Raw genomic sequence first — 14,264 nt, 5'->3', positions numbered from 1 at the left:
GACTCAGGTCATGATCCCAGGGTCCTGGGATCAAGCCCCACATCGGGCTCTCTGCTCAGCAGGGAGCCTACTTCCCCCTTTCTTTCTCTCTGCCTGCCTCTCTGCCTACTTGTGATCTCTCTCTGTTAAATATAAGTAAATAAAATATTTTTTAAAAAAAGTTACTATTTTCTTCTAAATGTTTTCTTGAGATTCTCTTCTATCTGCAGGATTCCTTAAGTAATTTTGACTGATTTTTAACCAATGCCAAATTGGATTTGGCATGATTAATGGTTTAGTATTGAGTGACATACCTTTATTAATGCTTTGATTATGTCCTTGATTTAGGGAAAAACATTTGTGATGCTCTGTTTTCTTTCTAGATATGATACACCAACTTCTAAAAAGAAAGTACGAATTAAAGACCGCAATAAACTTTCTACAGAGGAGCGTCGGAAGTTATTTGAGCAAGAGGTGGCTCAGCGGGAGGCTCAGAAACAGCAGCAGCAGATGCAGACCCTGGGAATGACGTCTCCACTGCCCTATGACTCTCTTGCTTACAATGCCCCTCATCACCCCTTTGCCGGCTACCCACCAGGTTATCCCATGCAGGCCTATGTGGATCCCAGCAACCCTAATGCTGGGAAGGTGCTCCTTCCCACACCCAACATGGACCCCGTGTGTTCTCCTGCTCCTTACGATCATTCTCAGCCCTTGGTGGGACATTCTACAGAACCCCTTGCTGCCCCTCCACCTGTGCCAGTGGTGCCCCATGTGGCAGCCCCTGTGGAAGTTTCCAGTTCACAGTATGTGGCCCAAAGTGAAGGTGTGGTACATCAAGACTCCAGCGTCACCGTCTTGCCAGTGCCAGCCCCAGGCCCAGTCCAAGGACAGAATTATGGTGTTTGGGATTCAAACCAACAGTCAGTCAGTGTCCAGCAGCAGTATTCTCCTGCACAGTCTCAAGCAACCATATATTATCAAGGACAGACTTGCCCAACTGTCTATGGTGTGACATCACCCTATTCACAGACAACTCCACCAATTGTACAGGTAACCAATTTCGGAACCTCTCTTGTCTGTCTTGTTCTGTTTATGGGATTTTAAATCTGATGTGAAGGGGGAGTCCTGCCATTGATTACTTTTACATATCAATCAGTTACATATGTATTAGTTATCTCCTGCTGTGTAACAAATTACACCAGAATTTAGCAGCTTAAGACAACTGGTAATTATTATCTTACAGTTGTTGTGAGTCAGGAATTCAGAAGTAGCTTGTCTGGATGGATGGTTTGGACTCAGAGTCTTTCATGAAATTAGAGTCCGACTATTAACCAGGGCTATAGTCATCTGAAGGTTAGGCAAAGGATGGAAGATTCACTTTGAAGCTCACTTACATGGTAGTTAACTCCGTTTTCTGTCTTCATATGGACCTTTCTATAGGGCTTCTTACAGTGTCCAGATGACTTCCCCTAAAGCAAGAGATGGAGAGAAGATTTTGGATACTTCTCTCCTTTTCGCTTATAGGCAGTAAATAATACACAGTTAATTCTTTTATATTGCTACAGTGGGAGAACCTTTGTCATGGTAATTGAGTCAGGAGATGGCTTGTCCTTTTCTTCTGAGACCTGGTGTGTATATTTTTTTCTATCCCCTACATGTTTATCATCACAAATTTTGCCAGAGTGTCTGTGATGCACTGAGCCTGGGGATATCACTGTAGTAGGAAATAGTAATGTTAAATTTAAAAGCTGAGTGTACTGATTTTATATTTCAAAGTGTATTTTTGTGCCTTTTTTTTTTTTTTAAGATTTTATTTATTTGACAGAGAGATCACAAGTAGGCAGAGAGGCAGGCGGGGGTGGGGGGTGGGGGGTAGGGTGGGGGTGGGGAGCAGGCTCCCCACCAAGCAGAGAAGCCGATGCAGGGCTCAATCCCAGGACCCCAGACCACGGCCTGAGCCGAAGGCAGTGAGTGGCTTAACCCACTGAGCCGCCCAGTTGTCCCTATTTTTGTACTTTTAAATCAAGTTTCTTTTCTGTAGAATATAGCAGTACATTTTAAGCTTAAAAAAAAAAAAACAAAAAAGAATGTATAAACCATCATCCTCACCACATTCCTACGTCTCTCACATCACTCCTTTAAGATGAATTTTTGTGGATGGGGGAGATTCGCAAAGATAATTCCTGCACACATTACTTAGTACTAACCAATACTGTGATTTGTCACTATTTTTGTGATGAAGCTGCGTCAAAATTTAGTTTGTAAGGCCATGACAAGGTATCCAGTTTTAATTCCTAAAATTTTAAGTGTTAACTGTGTTCATTTTGAATGATCTCTTTATCCACATGCTTATATATTTTATGTGTTTGTAATTTTGAAGATTTGGAACTATCCCATTGTTTATACTTAACATGATTCTTAACCATTTTCCCAAATTACTCTGTATTTTTATATATGCGTATGTGAATATACATACACATATGCATTTTAATGGCTATATAACATCCCATTTGCTTATCAAATAATTTCTTACCCATTTTTCTGGGGATAGTCATTTAAAAGTTTTTCTCATAATTAGAAATAGCACTTCACTGAACATTCTTAGGTTTCTTTTGCTTTTTTCTTTCATGTTTGGCATACAATGAATATTGTAGTGCTAAATAAGGCTAATAAGAAAATGGGTGTTGGGGTGCCTGGCTGGTTCAGTTGGTGGAGCATATAACTCTTGATCTCCAGGTTGTGAGTTCAAGCCCCATGTTGGATTTAGAGGTTACTTAAAAATAAAAATCTTGGGGCGCCTGGGTGGCTCAGTGGGTTAGGCCGCTGCCTTCGGCTCGGGTCATGATCTCGGGGTCCTGGGATCGAGTCCCGCATCGGGCTCTCTGCTCAGCGGGGAGCCTGCTTCCCTCTCTCTCTCTCTACCTGCCTCTCCATCTACTTGTGATCTCTCTCTGTCAAATGAATAAATAAAAAAATCTTAAAAAAAAAAAATAAAAATAAAAATCTTTTTTTTTCTTTTTTTATTCTATTCATTTACTAGAGAGAGAGAGAGAGAGAGAGATGGGGGGGTGGGAGGGAGTGGGGAGAGGAAGAAGCAGACTTCTTCTCCCCTACCCCAGCTGGGATCATGACCTGAAGTGGAGGCAGACACTTAACCAACTGAGCCACCCAGGCACCCCTTATAAATAAAAATCTTAAAGAATAGAAAAGAAAAGAAAATGGGTATTATTGGCCATTAGGTATCAATTTTTTAACTATTGTCTTTCTTTTTGTATGTTTAATTTTGCCTCCTACAGAATGTTTTAAGCGTCTTAAACAAGTTTCTTAGATTCTGACTTCTGCTTTCTTACCGTATTCTTTCTTGGACCAAGCCATTCATTTTGAGATTTTCCCTGAGAATGTGTATCAGATGTAAGAATTATGGTCTGCGGCTATCCCATTTCTATTCCTGAAGTATGTTCTTAACCTAGGTTTTAGAGCATAAACAACAGCAGTGGAGGATACTTACTAAAGACCCGCCAGGAGAGAGTTAACTGGTCATTTGGCCATTCTTATGAAATGGAGTCTGTTTTTTCCATCCCACTGAGCAGAAGGTTTAGGCATAGCCTTAGGACTCAAGCATTACAATTTTGCTTGCTTGCAGTTTTCCTTTCCTTTCTACCAAGGAGTCATGTGTTAGCTCCCTAATGTACTTTGTTTGTACTAGAGTGGTAGGTAAATGGAGTTGGATGGTCCAGACTGTTCTTTCTTTCTCTGTAAGATTAGTTATCAGAGATGATGCTGGGCTTTGGGTGATGAGAATCATAGAAATGTTGTCAGTGTGTGTTTGGAGTCCGTGTCCATCATTTCATGTATGTCTTGGAGACAGGTGCTTCATTTATATTCTTCAGTTTTACTTATCTATGAAATGAGCTGAATGCCTCATAGTGGTTGAGGTTTGCATGAGCTAATGGATACTAATAATGGTAGATTTAAAGCACGATGTACCTTGAAGGCTTAATTATAGTTATTGTTCAGTTACCTTAATAATACTGAGAGTATTGATGTTAGTGGGGTGTGAAAGCCTCCTAGTCAGGGTCATCTTCTAGTGTCTGGTCTAACGATCTGACCTCCAGGAGGAGGCCTTGAGGTTTGTGTTCGAGCATAGTATCGACCATGGGCTACTGAGAGAATGTGTTCCATTCTCTTTTGATGATAAATTATCATCCTTTAAATATATATTTGCTTTTTAGAAACAGGTGAAAGTGAGAGTTTGCAAGATACGATAACTTTGACAGTGGAGGTAGTAGGTGATATAACACAAGTTTGTGTGTGTGTACATTTGCAATATCTTTGACGTTTGGAGCAGATGTGTGATCAGAAGGTGACTTTCATTTTTTTTGCTGTAATTGCTTATTAAACATAAAAGCCCTATTTCCACAGAGACCACATGATTATAGTGGTTTTGTGACATTACTAAGTGGCCTACTGAATCACATCTCAAAGAATGCGGTGCTAACGACTATAATTTTTCACATTACAAAGTGAAGTGACTCATATAAAGTAGTAGTGATTTTTTTCCCTCTCTAGAAGTAGGGGCAGAATAATCATATTTTCCCTCTTATAACATTTTAGACATTTTTAGATTTCTCTTGTAAATTCCATGGGAAGTCCCATTTTAAAGATATTTGTAGACTGGATTGATGTTTGAGAAAGTTAGCTTTTATGTAATTTTATGTCTCTTGAAGGAGAGAGCCAGTTTCCTACAGATTGCCCCCCAGCAGCTAGAGAGACTTGATCGGCATATGCTGTTTGTGTCTCACAAGTGTGTACATCTTCCATATGAACCTCAGTGGGACTGCAAACCTGTTTTCCCTTTTTATTGCTGTTGTTAGTTTTGGCATTGACATGTGTTTGGCCGTTGGTTAGGATAGCTTCTATAGAAGCCTGAAGGATGTTCATTTTCCTCTTTCTTTTTGACAGTCTGGGTTTTAAAGACTGTACCTCAGGCGCCTGGGTGGCTCAGTGGGTTAAGCCTCTGCCTTCGGCTCAGGTCATGATCTCAGGGTCCTGGGATTGAGGCCCGCATCGGGCTCTCTGCTCAGCGGGGAGCCTGCTTTCTCCTCTATGCCTGCTTCTGCCTCTCTGCATACTTGTGATCTCTCTCTCTCTGTTTCAAATAAATAAAAATTAAAAAAACTTTAAAAAAAAATAAAATAAAGACTGTACCTCTAAATGATTGTTGCTGTCTTGGGTGACTTTTTTTAGTCTAGCAAGGCTGATATGGTTCAGATATTTTTGGCATTTCCTTTGGAAGTTATTTCCAGTAAGTGTTCCATTCTCTCCTGATGATAAAGTATCATCCTTTAAATATATATTTGCTTTTTAGAAACAGGTGAAATTTGTCTGGAGCCTCCTCTGGCAAATACAGAGAATGATTCAGCTCGATAAAGCCATTGTAGTTCAGAAGTTACCACACAGCCAGCATTTGGAGCGAGAGTCTTCATGCTAAAGAAACCATAGCTTTACCTCATTACTTTACATTAATCAGGTCCTTTCAAGTGTCTCCATTGATGAGCCTTACTTACTAACTATGATCTTGTCAGACAGATTTTCCAGGAGCAAAGTTTCAGTGAAGGTCAAAGGAATTTTTAGCCTCCAAAATATTAGCATTTTTCTGTTGTAGATTCGGGTGCTTGACCTCCTGATCACTCTGGAGATAACATGTTTATCAGTTTACTGCCTTCTTCAGCCCCCCAGAAACTTTTTTTTTTAAGATTTATTTATTTATTTGAAAGAGACCAAGCGTGCGTACATGTGTGTGCGCGAGTAGGGACAGGGTCAAAGGGAGAGAAGCCTGAGCAGACTCCCCGCTGAGTACAGAGCCCAGTGTGGGGCTTGGTCTTTACCACCCGTGAGATCATGACCTGAGTCAAACCCAAGAGTCAGACCCTTAACCTACTGACATACCCAGGCGCACCCCCAGAAACTGTTTTTACTCAGAATCAGATTTCCCAGCACATATATATTAACCGCCTACATGCGCGGTAATTTCCCTCTTATATCCACTCTTCAAGATTCTTCCTGCTGGCCATCAGGGCTCTTGGAAGTTCACTTTCCGGGTAAAGTGGTGATCATAGACTAGAACCCAGCTAGATATGTTTTGTTTTATGGCTTATTTTCAGCAAAGTTGAAATCGAACTTAAAAGAATTATTTATACTTCACTTTTAAGAGTATACTTTTAAATTTCTTGAATAGTATTTGATCATCTTTTTTGCTGATCATCGTTTTGTACTAAACTCTTGATTCAGTATTGTCTGGGTATGCAGTAGCGTTAAAAAGTCCTTTTGGTTTAACCAGATTTCGTTACCAGAATTAGGTTGGGAGATAATACTTGTTTCTACAAAATCTTTGATGCTGTGCAGGTTTCCCATCTTGTATCCAAATACTTAGAGATGAAAGCATTTCTATTTTGTGATATTATTTGGATAATAATTCTGCCGTGACAATTAACATTGAGTCTGGTTTCTCTCTGTAGATTAAGCTATTCCAGAATATTGAATCAAGTACTGTTGACCTTTGAACAATTCAGGGGTTAGGGGCACCAACTCCCCCCAAACAAAAATCTGCATATGATGTTTAACTCCCCCAAAACTTAACTACTGTTGACTGAAAGCCTTAATGGCAAATGATCAGTTAACACATATTTTGTATGTTATATGCGTTATGTTCTGTATTCTTAAAGTAAGCTAGAGAAAAAAAAATGAGAAAATCATAAGGAAAATGCATTTACAATACTGTACTGTGGAAAATCCATCTTATAAGTGGCCCCATGCAGTTTAAATCCGTGTTGTTCAAGGGTCAACTGTGTCGTACTCCTCTTCTCTTTTTCTTGGTGCCCTCTCAGTACTACCTCATCCAGAAATCTTTTAGTTCCAGTGGCCTCTTCAGACTCCTCGGTTCTTTACTGGTATCACTTGGAATGGTTATATTTTATATTTTGGGTGTTTGGTAATATATGCCTCTGAAATCATTTTATGTGGTATAATCTCAGTCTGTAGGATCAAAATCTGTCCCTAAGTACAGGATACCTATTTTTCCTTGGTATTCATCACCTCTTAAGACACCAGAGCTGTTTTTCGGGATATGTTCGTCACCTCTTCTTTAAGCAGTTTTTCTGTTGATGAGAACTAATTCCAGACTAGGTGTAAGTTACAGCTGTGGCACTTTCTTAGGTTGCTTCCATGTGGGACACACCCACCTCTGATGGTGATCAGGACTTAATGAGACCATGTATGTGAAAGGGTTCTTTCTAAGCTTCATAAAGCACGGTATGAACCTGTATGTGGTAAGAATTTTGGATCAAATGAATTCTGCTGTCTTCCTTGGAAGGAGTTGTATTATTGAAGACTACAGAAAGCTAAAAAAACAAGTTTAAAATTTGATCACCATATTACTTCCTCTGCTACCTCACTCTCTGACATTTTCTGGTCAGAACACCTGGTAGATTTTTGTTGTTGTTGTTGTTGTTTTTAAAGATTGTATTTATTTATTTGACAGAGATCACATGTAGGCAGAGAGGCAGGCAGAGAGAGAGATAGGGGGAAGTAGGCTTCCTGCTGAGCGGAGAGCAGTTGCGGGGCTCGATACCAGGACCCTGAGATCATGACCTGAGCCAAAGGCAGAGGCTTTTTTTTTTTTTTTTTTAAAGATTTTTTATTTATTTATTTGACAGAGAGAAATCACAAGTAGGCAGAGAGAGAGAGAGGAGGAAGCAGGCTCCCTGCCGAGCAGAGAGCCCGATGCGGGACTCGATCCCAGGACCCTGAGATCATGACCTGAGCCGAAGGCAGCGGCTTAACCACTGAGCCACCCAGGCGCCCCCAAAGGCAGAGGCTTAACCCACTGACCCACCCAGGTGCCCAGAATACCTGGTAGTTTTTAGGAGTTGGTGGTATAAAGGTTCTCTGCAAAGAGTCCTGGGGAGCAATCTCTTGGATATCATAAGTGCCACACACCATTGGTACTGCGGCTTGGGACAGCTCTTAGGAGCACCACCCACAGCCTGCCCAAGCATTTTGGGGTTTTTTTGGTGAGTTTGTTTGTTTGTCTTCCTTCCCCCCTCCCTCCCTACCTCCCTCTCTTTCTTTCTTTCTTTCTTTCTTTCTTTTTTTATGATAAAACCAAGGTAAGTCAATGACTAGGGAATTGTTTAAAAAAAGATCTTATGTGTTTGTAACAGAAGACTTTTACACATTTGTATCCAAATATTCTTTACTAAAAGTTTTAAAAAACTAATGGATTCCAATAAGGTGATGCCAACTTCAAAGTTAATTACTGCTGTATTAGAGCTAGAAAAGTCTAAATTTTGGATTTCTTCATTTTATCTTTTAGAATTACGCCCAGCCAAGTCTTCAGTATATCCAGGGACAGCAGATTTTCACAGCTCACCCACAAGGGGTGGTGGTCCAGCCAGCCGCGGCCGTGACGACAATAGTTGCACCAGGGCAACCTCAGCCCTTACAGCCAGTAAGAGAAATATTTCAGTTGATAAAATGCTCATTGGCTGCATATCTCATCTTTAGAAGGTTTACTTTTTTGTTTGGTTTGGTTTTCCACTCTGTTTTTTGTTTTTAACTTTTGTAGTCCCCAGTTTCGCGTAAGTGCTTATGTCCCAGAGGAAGCATTACTCAACCATTTTTTAAAAAATTCTGTGAAATTTACAGCGATGTTGATAGATACATATTTTGCTCCTGCTACCCATTTTATTTGTAATTTTAACTGACTTGTATTTTTATACTTTGGTAGGAATTCTAATGTAACAGTTTTCTCAAGTCGCTATTTTTATTTTATGGAGCCCTAGAATATGATACTACACTAGACACTGTGGCCTGGGGGTATAGAAACAAGTGATATACTTCACTGTACACGTTGTACAGTATGGCATTCTTCCACATATGGAGGAGGGTACAGGGAAATCTTGAAGTGGGAACTAGGAGGCTGGCATTGGAAGCAGTTGAGCAGCCGAACAGAGTAACTTACCCATTAGCACTTTGGAATTCTGACAGTTCAGAGAAGGCTCCTGCAGCGATCCCAGGAGTGATGGTGGCTTTTGGCGGGTAGGACAGTGAGTGGAGATGGAGTGTAAAGACCGCGTTTGAGACAGTTGGGGGCTGAGACCGTTTGCACTTCCAGCAGATGTTGGAATATTTGAGGGCTTGCTGTGAGTTGGGCCCTTCTAGGAACTCTGAATACAAACCTAAGCTTCCATTCCTGTTCTCAGAAGCTCACATTCCACTTAGAGAGTTGAAGATCACAATGAATAATCCTAAAAGTAGAGGTTAGTATCATAAAAAAGTACAATTAGTGTCACAAAAAAAGTACAGCTAGTTTGAGGAGGGAAAGAACCATTCCCAAGTTTGGGAAGGATTAGTAATTTGGTTAAGTTCTGAATGATTTTAAGTGTTTTTTTGTTTGTTTGTTTGTTTGTTTGTTTTTGAATTTGAAGTATTCTTTTTTCCCTCCCGCAAAGATTTTATTTATTTATTTGACAGAGAGATAGCGAGAGAGGGAACACAAGCAGGGGGAGTGGGAGAGGGCGAAGTAGGCTCCTTACTGACACAGTAAGTACTGACACAGGCTCCCCTGACACAGGGCTCAATCCCAGGACCCTGGGATCATGACCTGAGCCAAAGGCAGACGCGTAATAACTGAGCCACCCAGGTGCCCCTGGATTTGAAGTATTCTTAAGTGACACAGAAGCTTAGGGAAAAGAGGTCACTTTATAGGCTAGAGAACTACAGGAATGAAGCGGAACTGAAGTAGGACACCAAAAACAGCAGCTACATGAAGTAGGGATTAGTGGTATACACAAAGCAGTGATGCTTCAAGACTTGTGTTTGCTTAAAAGTGATCTTTTAAAAAAGAAAAAAGTGGTTGCATTTTACCTGAGCCTGGGATCTTGGGTTCCTCTTTGATTGCTCAAGCAAAGGTAAAGCTGGAAAAATGATTCTATGTTAACTGGTTTACATAAAATGGACAGTTTAGGGCATATATACTTATAGCAGTTTATTACGAGTCTTCCAGAGCTACTGTAACAAAATGCCACAAACTGAGTGACTTAAACAACAGAAATTGATTTTCTTACTGTTCTAGAGGCTGGAAGTCTGTAAGATCAGTTGTCAACAGGCTTCGTGTCTCCTGAGGCCTCTCCTTGGCTTATAAATGGTTGTCTTCTCATTGTATCTTCACATGGCCTTTTCTCGGCCCACATTCCCTGATGTCCCTTCCTCTTATGTGTGTACCAGTCCTGTTGGATTATGGCACTACCCTTATGACCTCATTTAACTTTAATTCCCTCTTTAAAGGCACTTTCTCCAAATAGTCACATTGGGAGTTAGGTCTCCAACGTATGAATTTGGGGGAAACAGTTCAGTCCCTAGCAGTGATTCTGAAGTTGTTATGTTTTTCAAAATGTGACATTAAATTTTTTGATATAAATATGAAGTTTTGAACATACAGAAAAATAGATAATGGATAAATGTTAACATTCTGTCATACTTGCTTTTCAGGTTTTTGTCTTAAAAAAAAAGAGAGAGTGAGCTCTATATAATTAGTATCCTGAAGTTGGTATATGTCATTTAGCATTGGTTTTGTCAAGGTTGAAAGATACTGCTCTAGATAATGAGCTGCTGAATATTTTTAAAGGTGATCTGTTGGATGGTGAACTTGGAGCCAACTGTCAGTTTTCTGATAGATCCTTAAAGCTATTCATAGAGCCATCTCTGATCATTTCCCAGATTGGACTTTTGTTTTATTGTTTCTCAAAAAGAGGTGGAGGATATATGTTTTTACATATTAAGTAGGCTACTTTGTCCTTTTCGGCTAGATTAGAAGAGATGTCACTGATCAAGAATTTGTGTGTGTTTCTTTTTAGCCTGAAATGGTGGTGACAAATAACCTTCTGGATCTGCCACCCCCCTCTCCTCCCAAACCCAAAACCATCGTCTTACCTCCCAACTGGAAGACAGCCCGAGATCCAGAAGGGAAGATTTATTACTACCATGTGATCACAAGGTAAGAAGGGCTGTGTGGGCATCCCAGGTCAGCTTTCAGTTGGTGGAAGAAGCTGCCGTCAGAAGAGGAGATTGATGGGTGTGGGCTTGATGTCATTGTCTGTTGTTCATTGTGCTTGAGGGCGGCCAGATTTCTAGAATCATGTCTTAAATGTTATGTCAGACCATAGACTTTGGTCCTTTTTAGAGATATATTTTGGTATATTTTTAATCTGCAAGACTCTTGGAAAAAACTGGAGTTTAAAAAGATAATGACGGGGCACCTGGGTGGCTCAGGCATTAAGCGTCTGCTCTGGGCTCAGGTCATGATCCCAGGGTCCTGGGATTGAGCCCCACATCGGGCTCCCTGCTCAGTGGGAAGCCTGCTTCTCCCTCTCCCACTCCTCCTACTTGTGTTCCCTCTTTCATTGTGTTTCTCTGTCAACAACAACAACAACAAAAAAAAGAACTTAAAAAAAAGATAATGACTTCATCTAATATTGTGTAGGTATGAGGGGTCATAAGCAAACCTTTTCTCTAAGAGCCCAGTTATAATGAATATTTTAGGCTTTGCCAGCCAGCCAGTCTCTGTCACAACTACTCAACTCTCATTGTTGTGCAGACGGCCCATAGGCCATATATAAATGAATGGTCACTTCTGTGTCCAATAAGACTTGATTTACAAAATAGGCAGGAGGCCAGATTTGGTTTATGAGCCATAGTTTGATGATCCCTGCTATATGCAAAAAGCCAAATTTATCTTTTACCTAGAAGTTTAAAAAAATACATCTTTTAGACAGATAGTTTTATGTGAATGTATGTGTGCTCTCTCTCTCTCTTTCTGTGTGTGTGTGTGTGTGTGTGTGTTTACTCACTGGTATATAATTTTATGTGAGTTGTTGGGGTACATGTTTTATAATCTTCTTACCAATCTGTAGAGGACTTTGTCAGTTACAGATAGATAGAACTACATTTTCAGTGCATGCTTATACTTTGTTTCAGGGGTCAGCAAACTATGCCCACAGGCCACTTGAATTTGCAAATAAAGTTTTTGGGGGGAACACACCCACCCCCATTTATTTAGGAGTTATTTATGGCTGCTTTCACACTATAATGGCAGAGTAGAGTAGTTGTGACAGAGACCATATGGCCCGCAAAGTCAGAGATGATTTACTCCCTGATCATTTATAGAAAAAAAGTTTGCCAACTCCTACTCTCTTGTATGGCTGTACGAAATTTTACTTAACCCACCATCATTGCTGGATTTTCACTGTTTTATATATAACTCCAACCCTGGATATCCTTAAAGACACTAATCTTACTGTGCTGTTGGTTAAAAGAAATTGACATTTTAAATTGATAATTATTGTCAGCTTACCATTAAAAAAAATTATACCACTGTAGACTCCCACAAAAAGTATACAGTATTGTCTTTGTCTTAATGTAATTTCTTCTACTCTTGTAAATCTAATAGGCGAGGGAGCTTATATTCATTTCTGATTCTTTTATTGTTGAAATGGACTATCTAAAGTAAATTATTGGCCACTTGTATCTTTTGCGAATTACTTGTTTGGGAGCATCTCCCTGTTCTCTGTCATTATTGTTAGGTCTTTTTATCAAGAGTATTGCAGATGTCTTTGTTTATAATGCCTTATGAGTTTAAAAATTTTATACAGATAGTTTCCTTTATGCTTTATCAAGCGCGTGTGATGTTGCTGACTAAAGATAGAGTGGTTGGAGAGCACAGGAAGACTGCAATGGCAGGACTGGCCTGTCAGATAGGCTGCTAGTTCTCTGAGGCTTTGGACGTTTTAAGTGATTTTCCCTATAGCATCCCTGTGGCAGCTGACTTCAGACTCCTGAACATGAATTGTCTTCCAGTTGTTAACTCACAAATCTAGCTTAAAAAAAAAAAAAAAAAAAAAAAAATCTATGCTTGCTTATTTTCAAAGCAACTAATAAACGTGCAGTGAGCTAACAGGGTAGAGCCCTTCTTGCAGTCAGTTGAGAATATTTTGAGCCAAGGGCACAAGTTTTGATTTTTTTTTCAAGATTTTATTTATTTAATTGACAGAGCGAGAGAGGGAATACAAGCAGGGGGAGTAGGAGAGGGAAAGGAGGCTTCCCACCAAACAGGGAGCCCAGCGTGGGGCTCAGTCCCAGGACCCTGGGATCATGCCTTGAGCCTAAGGCAGATGCTTAACGACTGAGCCACCCAGGCACCCCAGGGCACAAGGTTTTAACCTCAAGTCTTTTTTTTTTGCTCCAAGCACATGCTAGGTACAGTCACTATTGATCTCCTCACCTGCAGAGGGGAGGCAGAGGCAAGCACTGACTCCATGTACTTTTTAGGTTTTGCCGAATCCTCTTTCCAGAACATTAGAGCCAGGTGAGAAATAGAATGTTTGGTATTACTGCTGTCTTTGACACCCAGTAAACACTGCCACTTCGTTGGCTAGAGAAATACAGTGGGCTAAACACTGTATGTCTCTGGGATAGAATCATGCTGCTGGAGAGGTAACAAAAGAATGTCTCTATCTTACGAAGCTGACTTATTCTGTCTCATTATATATGTTGTGTTTTATGTGTATATGAGCAGAGATACCTGTGCCAGAGTTCTCTGCTTTCTGGCCATAACAGCATGGCTGCTCTTACCTTCTTCTAGGCAGACTCAGTGGGATCCTCCTACTTGGGAAAGCCCAGGAGATGATGCCAGCCTTGAGCATGAAGCTGAGATGGACCTGGGAACCCCAACATATGATGAAAACCCCATGAAGGTGAGTGTGGCTTACACGTGTTTTCTGATCATTGGGAGTCTGTGTCCTGTCGTTTTGCAGGGCCAGTAGCCATGTGGTCTTGTGATTCTATTTTCCTCATTGTTCTGGAGAATTAACACATGTAATAAATGCTGGAGAGGACTAAGACATCCAGACTGTACAGAAATATGGTATGTAGAGCAAAAAATAAAAGCCCTCATTTCTTTTCAGTTGCTCTCTTGTCGTCTTACTTCCCTCTGTGGAGATAGATACTGTTAAGTAGTGCAGGAATTCTCAACTGAGAGCAGTTTTGCTCACCAGAGGACATTTGATAATAATATTTAGAGAAATTTTTGTTTGTTACAGCTGTGGGGATGCTACTGGCTTCTAGTGGGTAGAGGCCAGGGAAGTCATAAAATATCCTACAGTGCTTAGGACAGTTTTCCGCAACAAAGAACTGGCCCACAATGTCAGTAGTGCCAGGTTATGAAA

At 40.5% G+C, this 14,264-nt stretch overlaps 1 protein-coding gene across 5 annotated transcripts in view; it reads left to right on the top strand.

Moving 5' to 3' along the window:
• SETD2 (SET domain containing 2, histone lysine methyltransferase) overlaps positions 1–14,264 on the top strand; it is a 127,361-nt gene that overhangs the window by 96,858 nt on the left and 16,239 nt on the right. For 4 of the 5 annotated variants that reach the window (XM_032317937.1, XM_032317943.1, XM_032317966.1 and 1 more), the window contains 4 exons: positions 363–1,032; positions 8,357–8,491; positions 10,899–11,038; positions 13,682–13,793. In XM_032317937.1, the coding sequence (XP_032173828.1) occupies positions 363–1,032; positions 8,357–8,491; positions 10,899–11,038; positions 13,682–13,793 (1,057 nt within the window). Of the gene's footprint in view, positions 1–362; positions 1,033–1,547; positions 1,611–8,356; positions 8,492–10,898; positions 11,039–13,681; positions 13,794–14,264 lie in introns of those variants that run through there. The other variant, XM_032317950.1, reaches the window with a different exon arrangement.

Source organism: Mustela erminea, chromosome 1 (assembly GCF_009829155.1).
Source record: "Mustela erminea isolate mMusErm1 chromosome 1, mMusErm1.Pri, whole genome shotgun sequence".
Classification (NCBI taxonomy): domain Eukaryota; kingdom Metazoa; phylum Chordata; class Mammalia; order Carnivora; family Mustelidae; genus Mustela; species Mustela erminea.
This window is presented reverse-complemented; position numbering and strand designations above follow the sequence as displayed.